The 12,877-nt window shown below is 34.8% G+C and overlaps 1 protein-coding gene across 1 annotated transcript in view; it reads right to left on the minus strand.

Annotated features, from left to right (window-relative positions):
- Window positions 1–12,877, minus strand: part of LOC126858955 (probable G-protein coupled receptor Mth-like 1) — a 138,768-nt gene that overhangs the window by 25,210 nt on the left and 100,681 nt on the right. The window contains exon 5 of the mRNA XM_050609726.1: window positions 924–1,108. Coding sequence (XP_050465683.1) covers window positions 924–1,108 — 185 coding nt within the window. The remainder of the gene's footprint in view (window positions 1–923; window positions 1,109–12,877) is intronic.

Raw genomic sequence — 12,877 nt, forward strand, 5'->3', positions numbered from 1 at the left:
AATTAATTCACAAAGATGAGTTACATCTTGTCGTTGATATTAATCGGACGAATAACCGATTATTCATTTTTCAAGTTGAATCATTTATTTTATTGATAATGAGGATGATAAAGGCTTCCTCATATTGGGAATCCGGACTGTAGGAAAACCGAATGTATCGCAGTTATTAATTATGCGGACGTGCTTATAAATAATTCCCATTGAATCAGTCGATCGCTTTGAATTGCAAGAATGGCGCGTTTTGGTATCATAATACATTATCATAGACTATATTGACCAGAGCCGTCTCTGGATTATATAGCCGCGCCGTTGCCAAGTTTAATTAAAGCAATGATCTAGCTCGAACTATCATCCAGCAAGCAATTCGCGCCAATTGCATCATTGAGCTAACCATAATAAACGCGTTGCTCTATTTAATTGAGGCATGTACTACTTTTGTACGGTACTATTGACACCGTTTATTTTACACTGTGTGTTCACTAAATTGCACACAAATCACATCGTGAGCTCTTTAATAAATTAGAAAAAAATTAATTTTTTTTTATTTAGAGATAAATTTACACGGATATTAAAAAGCTTCCCGTTTCAAAACTATCTCTAGGAAAGATCGATTCTAAATTGCTTAAGGCATGACAGTTTTCAATTTTGTATTATTTTTAATGCTACCTATGTATTATTTTGAAAGTCAATTTCCATTTCACCTTCGTACTTTCTCTCAATATTCTTTTTTTTTTTATAATATCGCGTACACGTCACATCCTTCGACATTTCGAAGGATGTAAATCTGAGGGGATCGTGATAGTTTGGCGTGTGAAGAACTGAAGGTTCGGAAGGTTCAACGTCGGAACGACGTAGATTTTACGTATCCCCCGAAATAGTTCACGCAGAAATGACGAGGGGCTGATCGATGCGTAAGAACTTACCGTAGAACCAGCATTGCTTCTCGCCGAAGCGGGGCCTCAGGAACGTATATTGCGGTTGAGACGGGAGATGGTCCAGAAGGGCCGCCAATCCGGCGACCAGGAGGGGCCCACCCCAGGCGTAACAGGCATAGACCCTGAGCCTGAGGGTCTCCTGACCTTTCTCCAGGCTAACCGGTCGCAAATCCCTGAAAGCAAAGAAAGGCGAGGTTAGCGAGGAGTGCAGCGATCGCGAGGAGAATATATATGGGCGTTGTGAGATACATGGTGAAATAAAATATCGAGGCAGCAGCGCGTATCCGTTCCTTTTTTCCGCTTCCCTTCCTTGCTATATCGAAAGAATGACTCGAACCTCTCTATGTAAGAGTGTTTTTTTTCTATCCGGAACATAAGAAGAATAACAACAATAAGCTAAAATTATTATTATTATAAGAAAGTAGTGGATTGTGGATATAGGTAAAGCTATATATACATATATATGTCGTAATCAGATTACACATAATCTGTTGTTTATAATCCATAAAATGACGGTTTGTGGCTATATATATATATTTTTTTTTTTTGCCGATTAATTTAAAATTGATTTTTTTCTCAAACAAAAAAAAAGTACTTGCAGTGTCGCCTTGGAGTATAAGAGATTATTTTAACAGAAAAATTTAATTTAAGATACAAAAAGATGTTTGAAAAGGTTGAAAAGTAAGCAGTGGAAGATATATATAATCACAATCATCGATCAATCGTCATAATTATTAAAATAAAAGTTTAATTGCGCGAGAATTCGGTGTTTTCACTCGTAACGGGCTGAATCGTAAAGCTTTATCATTGTCTGGCTAGTTTAACGTCGCTATAACGACACTCGTAGTAGGGAGATGAACGTTGGGGCTTAGCACGTGAGGGGGTTGTTGCCCATAAATCGCACCCTATCGGTATAGCGATGTTACTGTGAACGACGACACGGCAAATGTCGACTATCGTAACCAACGTGTCGTAAAAAGTGAATACAAAAGGCAAAAAGTAAAGTTTAAAATACGAATCAAAGTCAATTCTGTCTTATCGGATCTTATGTCCCTAATAAAGAATATTGATTCAAAATATAGTTATTAAATTTTTCATTGGCAAAATGAAAATCATGCTGCAATATTTGACGAATATTTGCATTAATTAATAGACTAAAATACATTAATAATTAATAATTGACCCCTTTTATTTAATTTTCTCTTGAAATTATAATTATTATTATCTTGATATTATAATTAATATTATTATTCATTAAAAATAAATATAGAGAAACAAAATAAATATAATACATATGTCATATATTGAAAATATATTTAAAAGATTTATAGATTATATGTATAATGTATATCCGGCGATATATCTTTAGTTATTCTCATTATTTTCATCTTCAGTCATTCTCAGAGATAAAATTTTCTACAATGGACAAATTTTATAATGTACTCTCTTGTTAGCGCAATTCTTTTAACGTAGATAAAATTTTATATAATTTGCGATATACGCATAGAGAAAAAAGAAAAAAAAACAGAAATTACCACCAGTGAAAGCTTTGTAACTAAATGACACGAGTTAGCGCAGACAGGCATTCTCATTTAAATATTCTCTTTGTACATCCGGTCTGAATCAACCCATTATATAAATTTTTACCAAGTTAATCCGGACACATACATACATATATACCAGTGACCAGTGCGCATTGAAACCGTTTGGAAAGTAAAAGTTGAAACAATTTTTAGATTCGGTCGCGTTTTTTCATATGTGAGATAATTTCGTGGCTCGCAGATAATAAAATACTTGAGTACAACAATCGCGTTACATATTATTATGTCTCCATTTATTTACGTTTGTCGAATGCATAATTATTAGCATACAACATTATAAATAATAGAGTTTGCAATTACGTGAAAAGAGATATCACGATAGTCTCACATATCGGTATGAATATTAATGACAGTCCGAATATGCAATTTATAATTACAGTGTGTTATTATGCGACGCACACACATATATGTATATATGTTTCTATAAAATACACTTAGATTGAAAATTGACATATTATCTCTCTTATTATTTCTCTCTCTCTCTCTCTCTTTCTCACTTTTCATTTCTAAATTCTTTTGCCGATTAATTTAAAATTGATTTTTTTCTCAAGCAAAAAAAAGTCCTTGCAGTGTCGCCTTGGAATAAGAGATTGTTTTAACAGAAAAATTTAATTTAAGATACAAAAAGATGTTTGAAAAGGTTGAAAAGTAAGCAGTGGAAGAGATATTCATTCAAGTTTTCACTAAACAATTTCAAGAAAAAATTCACTTCTCGATGAGAGAAATTCTTATTTGATTAAATTACAGAAAATGTACTTTCTCCGCGCTCTAGTAAAAGTTGTTTGCGTTGATGATTTATTTTAGATGCTTCGATAAAGATGTCCAACGCAGAAGAAATCTACGCGAATTCCACCGAGAAAGAGAAGAATAGCGGATATCTCGGGATACTAATTTCGTAGTGCCTGCACCTCATTTCCGGCGTCGCTAATTAGGCGTCGCCATTGTTGGCATGCGTCCTCTCCTTCTCTTCCTCTCGTCCTTTCGCTTCGGTCGCTGCTCTCCATAAGAGAGAGAAAGAAAGAGAGAGAGCCGTCGAGGAAGGATGATAAACGCGCGCGTGGGAGACCGCGACGTCTCGCTTCGACGTCGTCACGGCGGCGCCACGATAATTTCTCAACCTGACCATCGCTTCCTGATGAAGCCGGAGGCATTCCAAGCTGACGCGGGATCGGGGGAAAACTACGTTAAATATCCGTCGTGGTCGAGAAAATTAGCGAACTGCCGGGATCCACATGCGGGAGTCGTTCGCACGCGTGGATGCGTTTATCGCTGCGCGATCATGCGTTTATGCGTGTGTGAGTAAGTTAATAGTTAACCGAGGATATAGGGTCTCCGAGGAGGCAATTATGCGAACGATGGCAAAATGACTCGCGAGCGAAGAAAGGGGATTTACCTTCCCGCGCAACTTTCTCTTCCGCTCTCGATACACAGATCTCTGGCCGACGAGCGCGGAGGAGAGATGCGAGTTATTTTTGCGATATAATGAATCCTCTTGAAGTGAAGCCCCATTTAAACGGAAAACGTTGTACTGTCACAGAATATGCGCATCCTATAATTATATCTCGTGCTTGGCCGGCGAAAGAGTACCGGGGCACACGCATGTGGAGGTTTGTAAAGCCGAGATAACGAAGCCGGTTATTAAATAGACGTCAGGTAGCCATTGTTAATCTTTTGATTCCTTCGTAACAACTATTGCAAAGTCTATCTGAGGGTCTTGTTATGATCTTTTTCTTTTCGAGATATTATTTCCTTCTCGTAATACGCAGAAGCAGATGACAGTCAAGAGGTAATAACATTGCTATACAAAGTAAAAATATTCTATTACGCGCTTTAAAATTTACTTAAAAATTAAATTTTTTTTTTTTTCATTTATTTAAAATCATCGATGATTAAATATTTAATAATATTCAAGAAACAAATATATAAAACATACTTGAAATCATAAAACTAACATCGTAGCCACATAAATCTAGAATGACATTCTAAATCTACATTCGCGCAAATTCCTCTTCTCTTCTTTTTTCTGTATTATATATAACTCGAAAGTTGCTTTGATCTTTTTCACTCTCTTCTCGCGAATAGTCGACTTTTAGATAGACAAATCACCGTAAAGACAATACGAAAGCACGAGAGATTGAAACATTCACTAATACATAAAAGCAAATCGCCGACAAGTAGATTAATTCGTTAGAATCTTCGCGCGGTTCCTGTGTTCGAAGCTCATATTTTATCCCCCTCTGTTCTATCTTTCCGAGCGCCGGACGTTTAAACAGCCCAGATGTAATGCCGGCGTACTGTGTCTCTCGTTGGCTGTAGAAGCTAAGAGCTCCATATTTATCTCCCCGATATGGTAATTATACGGACGGCAATTAGCGGCAGTGTCGGCCGTTAGAGATATCCGCCAAACTCGGTGGTGTCTCATGGAGAATGTATAATATGACGGGAGAGAGAGAGAGAGAGAGAGAGAGAAAGAGAAGGAGGTTCGTTATGCGGAAGATGGACACAAAGATATTATTTATTACGTTGACATTTTGCATTAAAGCGGAAAATAATTTCGCGATAAAGTGATAAGCATGAAGGCACCTGTTAAGGATGTTTTGGCTGTACAATAGTAGCAAAAAATTGTCAAAATTGAGAAAAAATATTTCTTACGTTTAACCGTTTGAAAAATCAAAGAAATAAATCCAGATTATGAAAAGAATTAAAGCATCGCAAAATAAAATTTTTTACATCTTCGTAAAAGAAAATAGTTGTAATTAATATTTTTCCGAATTTATTTTAATAAAAATTTTTGATCGTGAATACCTGCTGAAATCAATTGCAAGAAACAAAGAGAAACGAGTAATTTGAAGAAAGAGAGAAAGAAAAAGATAATATTTTTCTACAATTTTTAGTAACTTTAATAATTTTTAAACGAGTATGTGAATCTAAATCAAGTTTCACACAAATATTTATTAGAGTTTTCTTAATATATTTGACACTTTTTATTTTGTTGGCAATGTTTTCTCCTTGTCAAATTTGTCAATAAATACTACATTATACGATTTTCCATAAGAATCAATACTAACTTTAAATTTAAATAATTTCCAAACCATTAAGAAAATTGTTCTCAGGTCTTTGCATAGAAACTCAAAAAAATAGTTGAACAATCAATGAAATTTTCACGCTTTTATTAATGTTTGACATATGACACATACGTCTTTAAAGTGCAAATTAGCTCGATCGAATAAACAATATTCTTGTTACAATATTCTCTCTTTTAAACCTTTAGAAAAACATAATGTAAAATATTTTTTATTTCTTTCAATGGTCTTACATCTTACGAGAACATCTCTACATTCACGCACAAATCCTATTATACAAAAGTAGAATAGAATATACTGAGAACTTCTTTAAAAAACATCAAAAAAATGATTATCGACAACATCACTCGAGAGAGTCTCTCAAGAATCCCCCTTTCCCCGTAATTCCTTCGAAAAACGATAGTAGCGGAGTGAACTTTATCATTCGAGACGTATGGAAAGTAAGTTGCACTTTATTGAAAAGTTTCGAGAGCTCTTAAGCACGCGAAAACTTTCCATTGAGACGCGAAAACGTTCGACACAACGGATCCTTCACCCCTTCATTCACCGTCGATCAAGACATCCGTCTATCTTTTGTTCACTCATTATCCTTTACGTGTCCTCTTAATCTGAACAATCAATCGGTATAAATCCTTCCATGTATTCTAGCTATTTATTAATCGCTATTGGCACGTTTCATTTTAGTATAAATCAAGATATTTACGATATAATAGACTATAAATTACAAGAACTTATTTTACGAGATTATTCAATGAGTGATTTATGCAAATCTATGCAAATTCTTAGTAAAATATTTAATCTTCTGATCTATCGGAGTCATAAAAGTATTTTGCCATGCAAATTTTATATATTTTATGCACATTTTAATATAAATAATGAATAAATAAATAATAAATAATTAAAAATCTAAAACATCTTTTTTCAGAAATTTTATAGACGCGTTAAATATTATCATATAACGTCAATTTCTTCACTATATGAATGAGTAATTATTTGCGTGATTAAAATTCTAATCGCGTGTCGAAGATATCATGCGAGAATTTTTATGATTCATCTAGTTCGTAAGAGCAATTAAGAGCATCCTTGTCGACTAAACGTCGTCCCTGATCTCCAAACGCACGAAATACGAGACGATAAGTATTACATTGATCATGATGAGTATACAATGGAACGAGGATCTAAGAAATCGACCTCAATTAGTTTAATCGTGACAATTTACGTTCTCTCTTCGTGCACTATCGCGTTCCCTTTTGTCAGAGGAAAATTTCGCGAAAATACGATCCTCTCGTGTCGCAGATGCTGCAAAGTAACGCTTGTTGCTCCCGATGTGTATCGCTGCCGGCTCGATTTCCGGATAATCGATATTGCACTTCCGGAATTAAACGTCGATTACGGAGACGAGAAGGAGGATAATGATAGAGGGGGTTCGCCATTGTTGCCGTGAAATACCCGGCCTCCGTTCTCGTTCTTACCCCCTCCCTCCCTCCCCCCTCCACCCCCATTGCTTTCTAGCTTCTCTACTCATCCACGCGATCGCTCTTGAATGCCGTTCTGTTATCGCGACCAGACCGCGGCGATAGTAATTCGAGAGGCAGGAAGAAGGCATTAAGAATTTTTCTCGTCGAAGAAAAGATCTCTGGAATGCTCTAGCGTGGAATTCCTTATATTCTTAAATTATATAACGTTCGGTGGATAAATTCCATGCGGAAACGTGCTTCATATAAGTGCGAGGATAGATAGACCGTAAAATATATCGCATAACTTTCTCGGGGAAAAAAGATAATATATTCTCCGTGAGAATAATCAATAAGACTATATATATTACTGTAAGACACAAAAGTGTATATTTCATTGTTTAATGTTTTACGTTGTCTTAAAGTCCGATTATCGATTCATAAAAATGATCAAAAATAATAATTTATTCTGTAATGTTATTCCTAATCATGCTATTAACTATCTCAATGACGGAATCTTGTCTACAATTTTTAAATTATATCTATTGTATTATATCTACACGCGAATATATATATATAAAAAATGAATCTGCGTGAATCATGCATGCACAATATTTGAAGCGGTGATCGAATCGAAAGTTGCAGCGTTCGCCTATATCGCAGCATCACGGAATGACGGTGATTATCGGAGGGTCTCACGTGTCGTTACTGCTTATCGCGTGCGGCACGAACAGCGAACTTTCTTGCTCGGCAATAAGTGGCCTCAGGCGCCTTCTTCGCTCTCCTTCTCTCTCATTACGTCTCGAATCAATCGATGAGTTCTCAACGACAATCGGGGATACAAGAAGAAGGCGTTGCCTTGTTTCGTGATCATGGCAGTAGCTTCGACTTCCGTGAGGAACACGAAGAATCGCGATCGCCTGCAACCTCCCTATACGAGATGATGATTCGAAAAATAACGGAAACACAATCTCCCTCCCCCTCCCCCACCCCCCGAGAGCACAGACGTATAATCAAGATTTCAAATCGCCTGTTGCACGAATTGTTCTTTACATTCCGCCATTCTAAACAAGATAAACATCCTTTTTGCAACAAATAAATTTTATTGAAGGATGTTTGGCTTGCAATAGTAGCAAAAAACCTGTCAAAATTAAAAAAAAAAAAACATTTCTTACATTTATAAAAAACGTTTTAAAAATTAGTTGAAAAATCAAATAAATAAATCCGGATTATAAAAAGAATTAAAATATCCACCAAATAATATGGTTTTTGACATTTTCTTAAAAGAAAATAGTTGTAATTAATATTTTTCCTAATTCCTATTAATATTTATGACAAAAATTTTTGGCCGTAGAATCCCTGAAATCAACTGCAAGAAAAAAAAAGAAACAAATAATTTGCAAAAAGAGAGAAAGAGAGAGAATATTTTTCTACAATTAAAAAAAAAATGAGCTTTAAACAAGTAAGTGGATCTAAATCAAATTTTGCACAAAAAATTAATTAGAATTTTCTTAGAATATATGTGAAAATTTCAATATTAAATTTAAGCTTAAATAATTTCCAAACCGTTAAGAGAATTGTGCTTAGATTTTGCATAGATACTCAGTAAAAAAAGTCCACAAAATGCTTTTGTTATTGTTTTGGCATATGACACATTGAATAAACATTTAAAGTAAAAACAATCTCGTAAAAAATATTGATAGTATTAGAATATAAAATAGCATTTTCTTATTCTTCAATTTATTGAGAAAGAAAAGTTGTAAAATGCTAAAAATATTTAAACAAGCACACCTTTAGTCGTTTTATAAAACAGCGTATAAATGTATACATAAATTATTTAATATCCAAAGATATATCTGACAATGTATCCTATTTAGTCTATAATGATATAATTCATTGAATACGTTTATGATTGTTTAAACTTAACTGGTATTTCAGAACATTTTTGGTCGTTGGCCCCTTCGCTTATAAGAATTGTTTTCAATTCTTTTAGATACGATCTAACGATCTCGCGGGATACGTGCAGCGCATGTACCCGAGTGGTATGCGTCCTTGGCATAACTGGTTCGAGGAATGTCATTGCATAATCAGAAACTACATAAGACGAGAACATAGGAAGTCTGATCTGTTCGCTTTCTAACTTTAACGTATCATGAACGACGATTGTGATGATAGTCGCGACCTTGACAGATGTATTAAAGCACAGACAATGCGTGGGATATTTTAAAAATAAATTGTTAAAGTTCGGGGAATTTATAAAATGTATCCTCTCGATTAAACGACAAATCGAAACGTATATTTTTATCGTCTACGCAAAAACAATGTAAGTTTAAAAATGTCCAGAGTGCTGATTTACAATAACAAATTTTATATAATAGATTCACAATGATAGTATTTTTAAATTTCAATTTAAATAAAGAATGCATAAAAAACAATCTTTGTTTATTTCGTTTAAATATATATGCGAGAGGTCTCGTAAAAATAATTTTATAAGGTAATTTAAAATTTACAGAAAAATAAATAAATCCATATTGAATTAAAGATCTCATAAATTACTCTGAAGTTTCAACAATCGATTTTATTTAAATTGAAAAGTAAAAATAAGATGGAAATTATATGAATTCTATAGAGCATTAATAAAAAAAAGTCGTTGTGTCTATAAAAAATAGAAATAGTCGGCTTTTGAAGTGTATATGAAATGGTGTTTAGATTGCCGACAACCATTATAGAACACATGCTATTTTCTCGTCTTTGCATAGATAATCATCGGGAAAAAGAGAATGCGTGATATGCTGCGATATTATGAAAGGAGTAGAAGGCAATTCCGTAGTCGATATGCGGATTTTATATCGCGAACAAATCGAGGAGGGAAGCCGTAGGGGGTGCCACGATGTCTACGAGGCAACTTGAGAAGTCGTTCCGATGATAGTCACGGGAAGTTGTCAGGTGTTTGTTGACGTGGGGTAACCGAGGAAAACGACGACAAAGACGGTGGCGAGGAAGGGTGGGAGAGCCGTTAAGAGGGCATACAGAGCCAGAGATGGTAAAGTCGCTAATGGAGGAAAAACAGGAGGGACCAGAAGGAAAACAAACACCGAGAGTTACCGGAGCGACAAGCTCCGGTTCTCCTCTTTCGACCAGCGTTTGTCCTGCTACTAAAGCGTTGACGTCCGAAAAACAGGGGGATCGAAGCATCTTTTCGAAGCTCACTGTCACGTGCGATCCGCCAAAGTCCATTCCGAATAAGATGGATTGTCAATATTGTAGTGTTCTTTGAAAATATTATTACAATACGTCAAAAAGGATTACAATTGAATTTGCTCTTTTGCGATATAAATCATTGAGATGTAAACCAGAAAAAAGTTAATCAACGTTGATTAAAAAGTTTATGATTTTTCCCTTCATAAAAAAACAACAAATCATTTCTTTTCAAAGATGTTAAAAACCATATTATTTCGTGATATTCTAATTATTTTTATAATCCAGATTTATTTATTTAATTTTTCAAATAGTATAAATATAAGAAATGTTTTTTTTTTTTTTTTTGTAAATTTTAACAATTTTTTGCTTGTACAGCAGAAACATCCTTAAAAAATGTAATAGTAGATCTCATTAACTATCTCATTTTCATCAACTAATTATTGTCGATTTATTACCGATTTATTTAAGATATACATTATTGAAAATAGACCTTCCTCGCGACGCTATCGATTTTCTCTTGTCTATTTAGCAGCAAGTGAATATAGAGAGCCTGTGCAAACTCTAAAATCCGGAAGAAAGGAAATGGAAGACATAGCTCATCGAGATCTCGATTCATCGAGTACAGCTGGTTTTCGCGAAGGGGGGCAAACTCGAAACGTCATCTCGCGTTATCCGGGACGAGGGTGAGAATTTATGCGGTGTCATTCTCTCGTCTCTCGGGGCGCGCGCCGAACATCGATCTTCGAGAACAACGGCTTCCCATTCTCTTATCAGAGATGTAAAATCGCTCGGGCAACTGGCATAGATCTATACGTGTAATGTCGGAGCGCGAAAATCGCGAATTTATGACCGCGCTTTTACGATCTGAGATTCACGGCCGAGCGCATCAGACGCTTCAATATCGCGTCTTTTTCGCGGTAGATAATATTCAGCGCAATTTATGAAATTTATTATCATTAATGCAATTATTACTAATGCAAATATCGAAGTAATCAATATTTTTTAGTTTATACATATTAGAATTAAAAATCGATAATGCGTGATCTCAGAAATTTATTCGAAAGAGTACATAGCGCGTGTATGTGACATATATTAGTTACAAATTAATTTTTTGCTGTCTAATTCTAATCTAGTTTTTTCTTTTTAACTTCACTTTGAAAAAGTTTCATTTTAGATAATATTTTTACATGCAGTCAATATGCTTTGAAAATGTAAAATAAATTTAATTGTCTCCAAAATAATTATATATACATTAATTATACACATCCGCATTTCTAGCGAGAGCTCACAAAATTTCATATAATTAGCTATGTTATGTAAAAAATGCAGACACGAAACAGACCCCAAGTTCTATCGTAACACCCCTCGTTATTCCTGCATGTCTGGTAACGACACGCAACACAGACAGTTTTTGTTTTATCCTGAACTTGGCCATGTGTTCTGTATTATGTCTCTTTTCTAAACTTGTAATTTTCTCTTTATATTTTATTTTCTATTTTTATGTAATTTTATATGATAAAAGACATTGCCTTTTGCATAGATTCATTCATAATTTTCGATGTTCACAAATCAGTAATATATTTTTTTCTCTCAAATTCTCTTCAATCTTATCGTTTGCTGATAGAAGTAGAACGGAAGGAAGTATGAGAAAAGGCAGAGGAGGCAGAAAACCAAGGAAGGAAGGAAGGAAGGAAGGAAGGAAGGAAGGAAGGATGCACTCTGGGGCACGGCTGATTGTTCGGTGGTTCTACGAGTGGTTATCTGCAAATGAAGGGCCGCAAATGCGGAACAGTAGAGAATAGAGGGAAGAGCTGCGGGCGCGTCGTCGAAGTTTATAGCGGATGGCAGGAAGGGTCGGCAGAGGGAAAGAGAGAATCGCCTGCACCACCAAACGAGAAGGGTGGCACGACAGAATAGTTTGTTCGCGTATAATTCGATCGGCTGCGAAATTATTGTCTTAAAACGGCTTTCTTTCCGCGGAATTGCCTGTCTAGCGTCTGTTTCCTCTCGAAGGCGATGCGATTTCCCAGATAAGGATCCAACAATACGGAAAGGTCGCTTGTTTTCTCGCGAGTTTACCCCGTTTTATCTCGTTTCCTCTTATACCGCGAGAATATAATCCAGAGTTTCTGTGTGATAGTTTCGTCTCAATTTCCCGCTTCCGACCAGAGGGATAATTATTTCAATCTTGTTTAGATTCTGTTACGGATATCGTGGAATGTAATATGGATTTCATTGATGGGAACAACTTTCCAAGTGATTTGACTAGCAATTTCCGGTATGTCGATACTTTTTTATCAAGTATATTTTTACGATATGAAGCGATGAGTGATATTAGATGTAAGAAATATTTAAAAGAAATATTTAAAAGTGCGTGGAAAAGATAAAAATAAATAAAAAATTCTAGTTAAAGATTAATTTGCATATTAAGCGCTTATGTTTCGCGGAATTAACATAATTTATCTTTAATTTTAATGTTATATGTGTAAGTTCTACAAAAAAAAACAAATAATTGTTTTTAATTAAAATATATTGTAAATAATTACATAATTTTTCTTAAAAATAATTATTTTTTTTTTATATCAGTTAATTTGTCTCACTAT

The sequence above is a fragment of the Cataglyphis hispanica genome, chromosome 2, assembly GCF_021464435.1.
Source record: "Cataglyphis hispanica isolate Lineage 1 chromosome 2, ULB_Chis1_1.0, whole genome shotgun sequence".
Classification (NCBI taxonomy): domain Eukaryota; kingdom Metazoa; phylum Arthropoda; class Insecta; order Hymenoptera; family Formicidae; genus Cataglyphis; species Cataglyphis hispanica.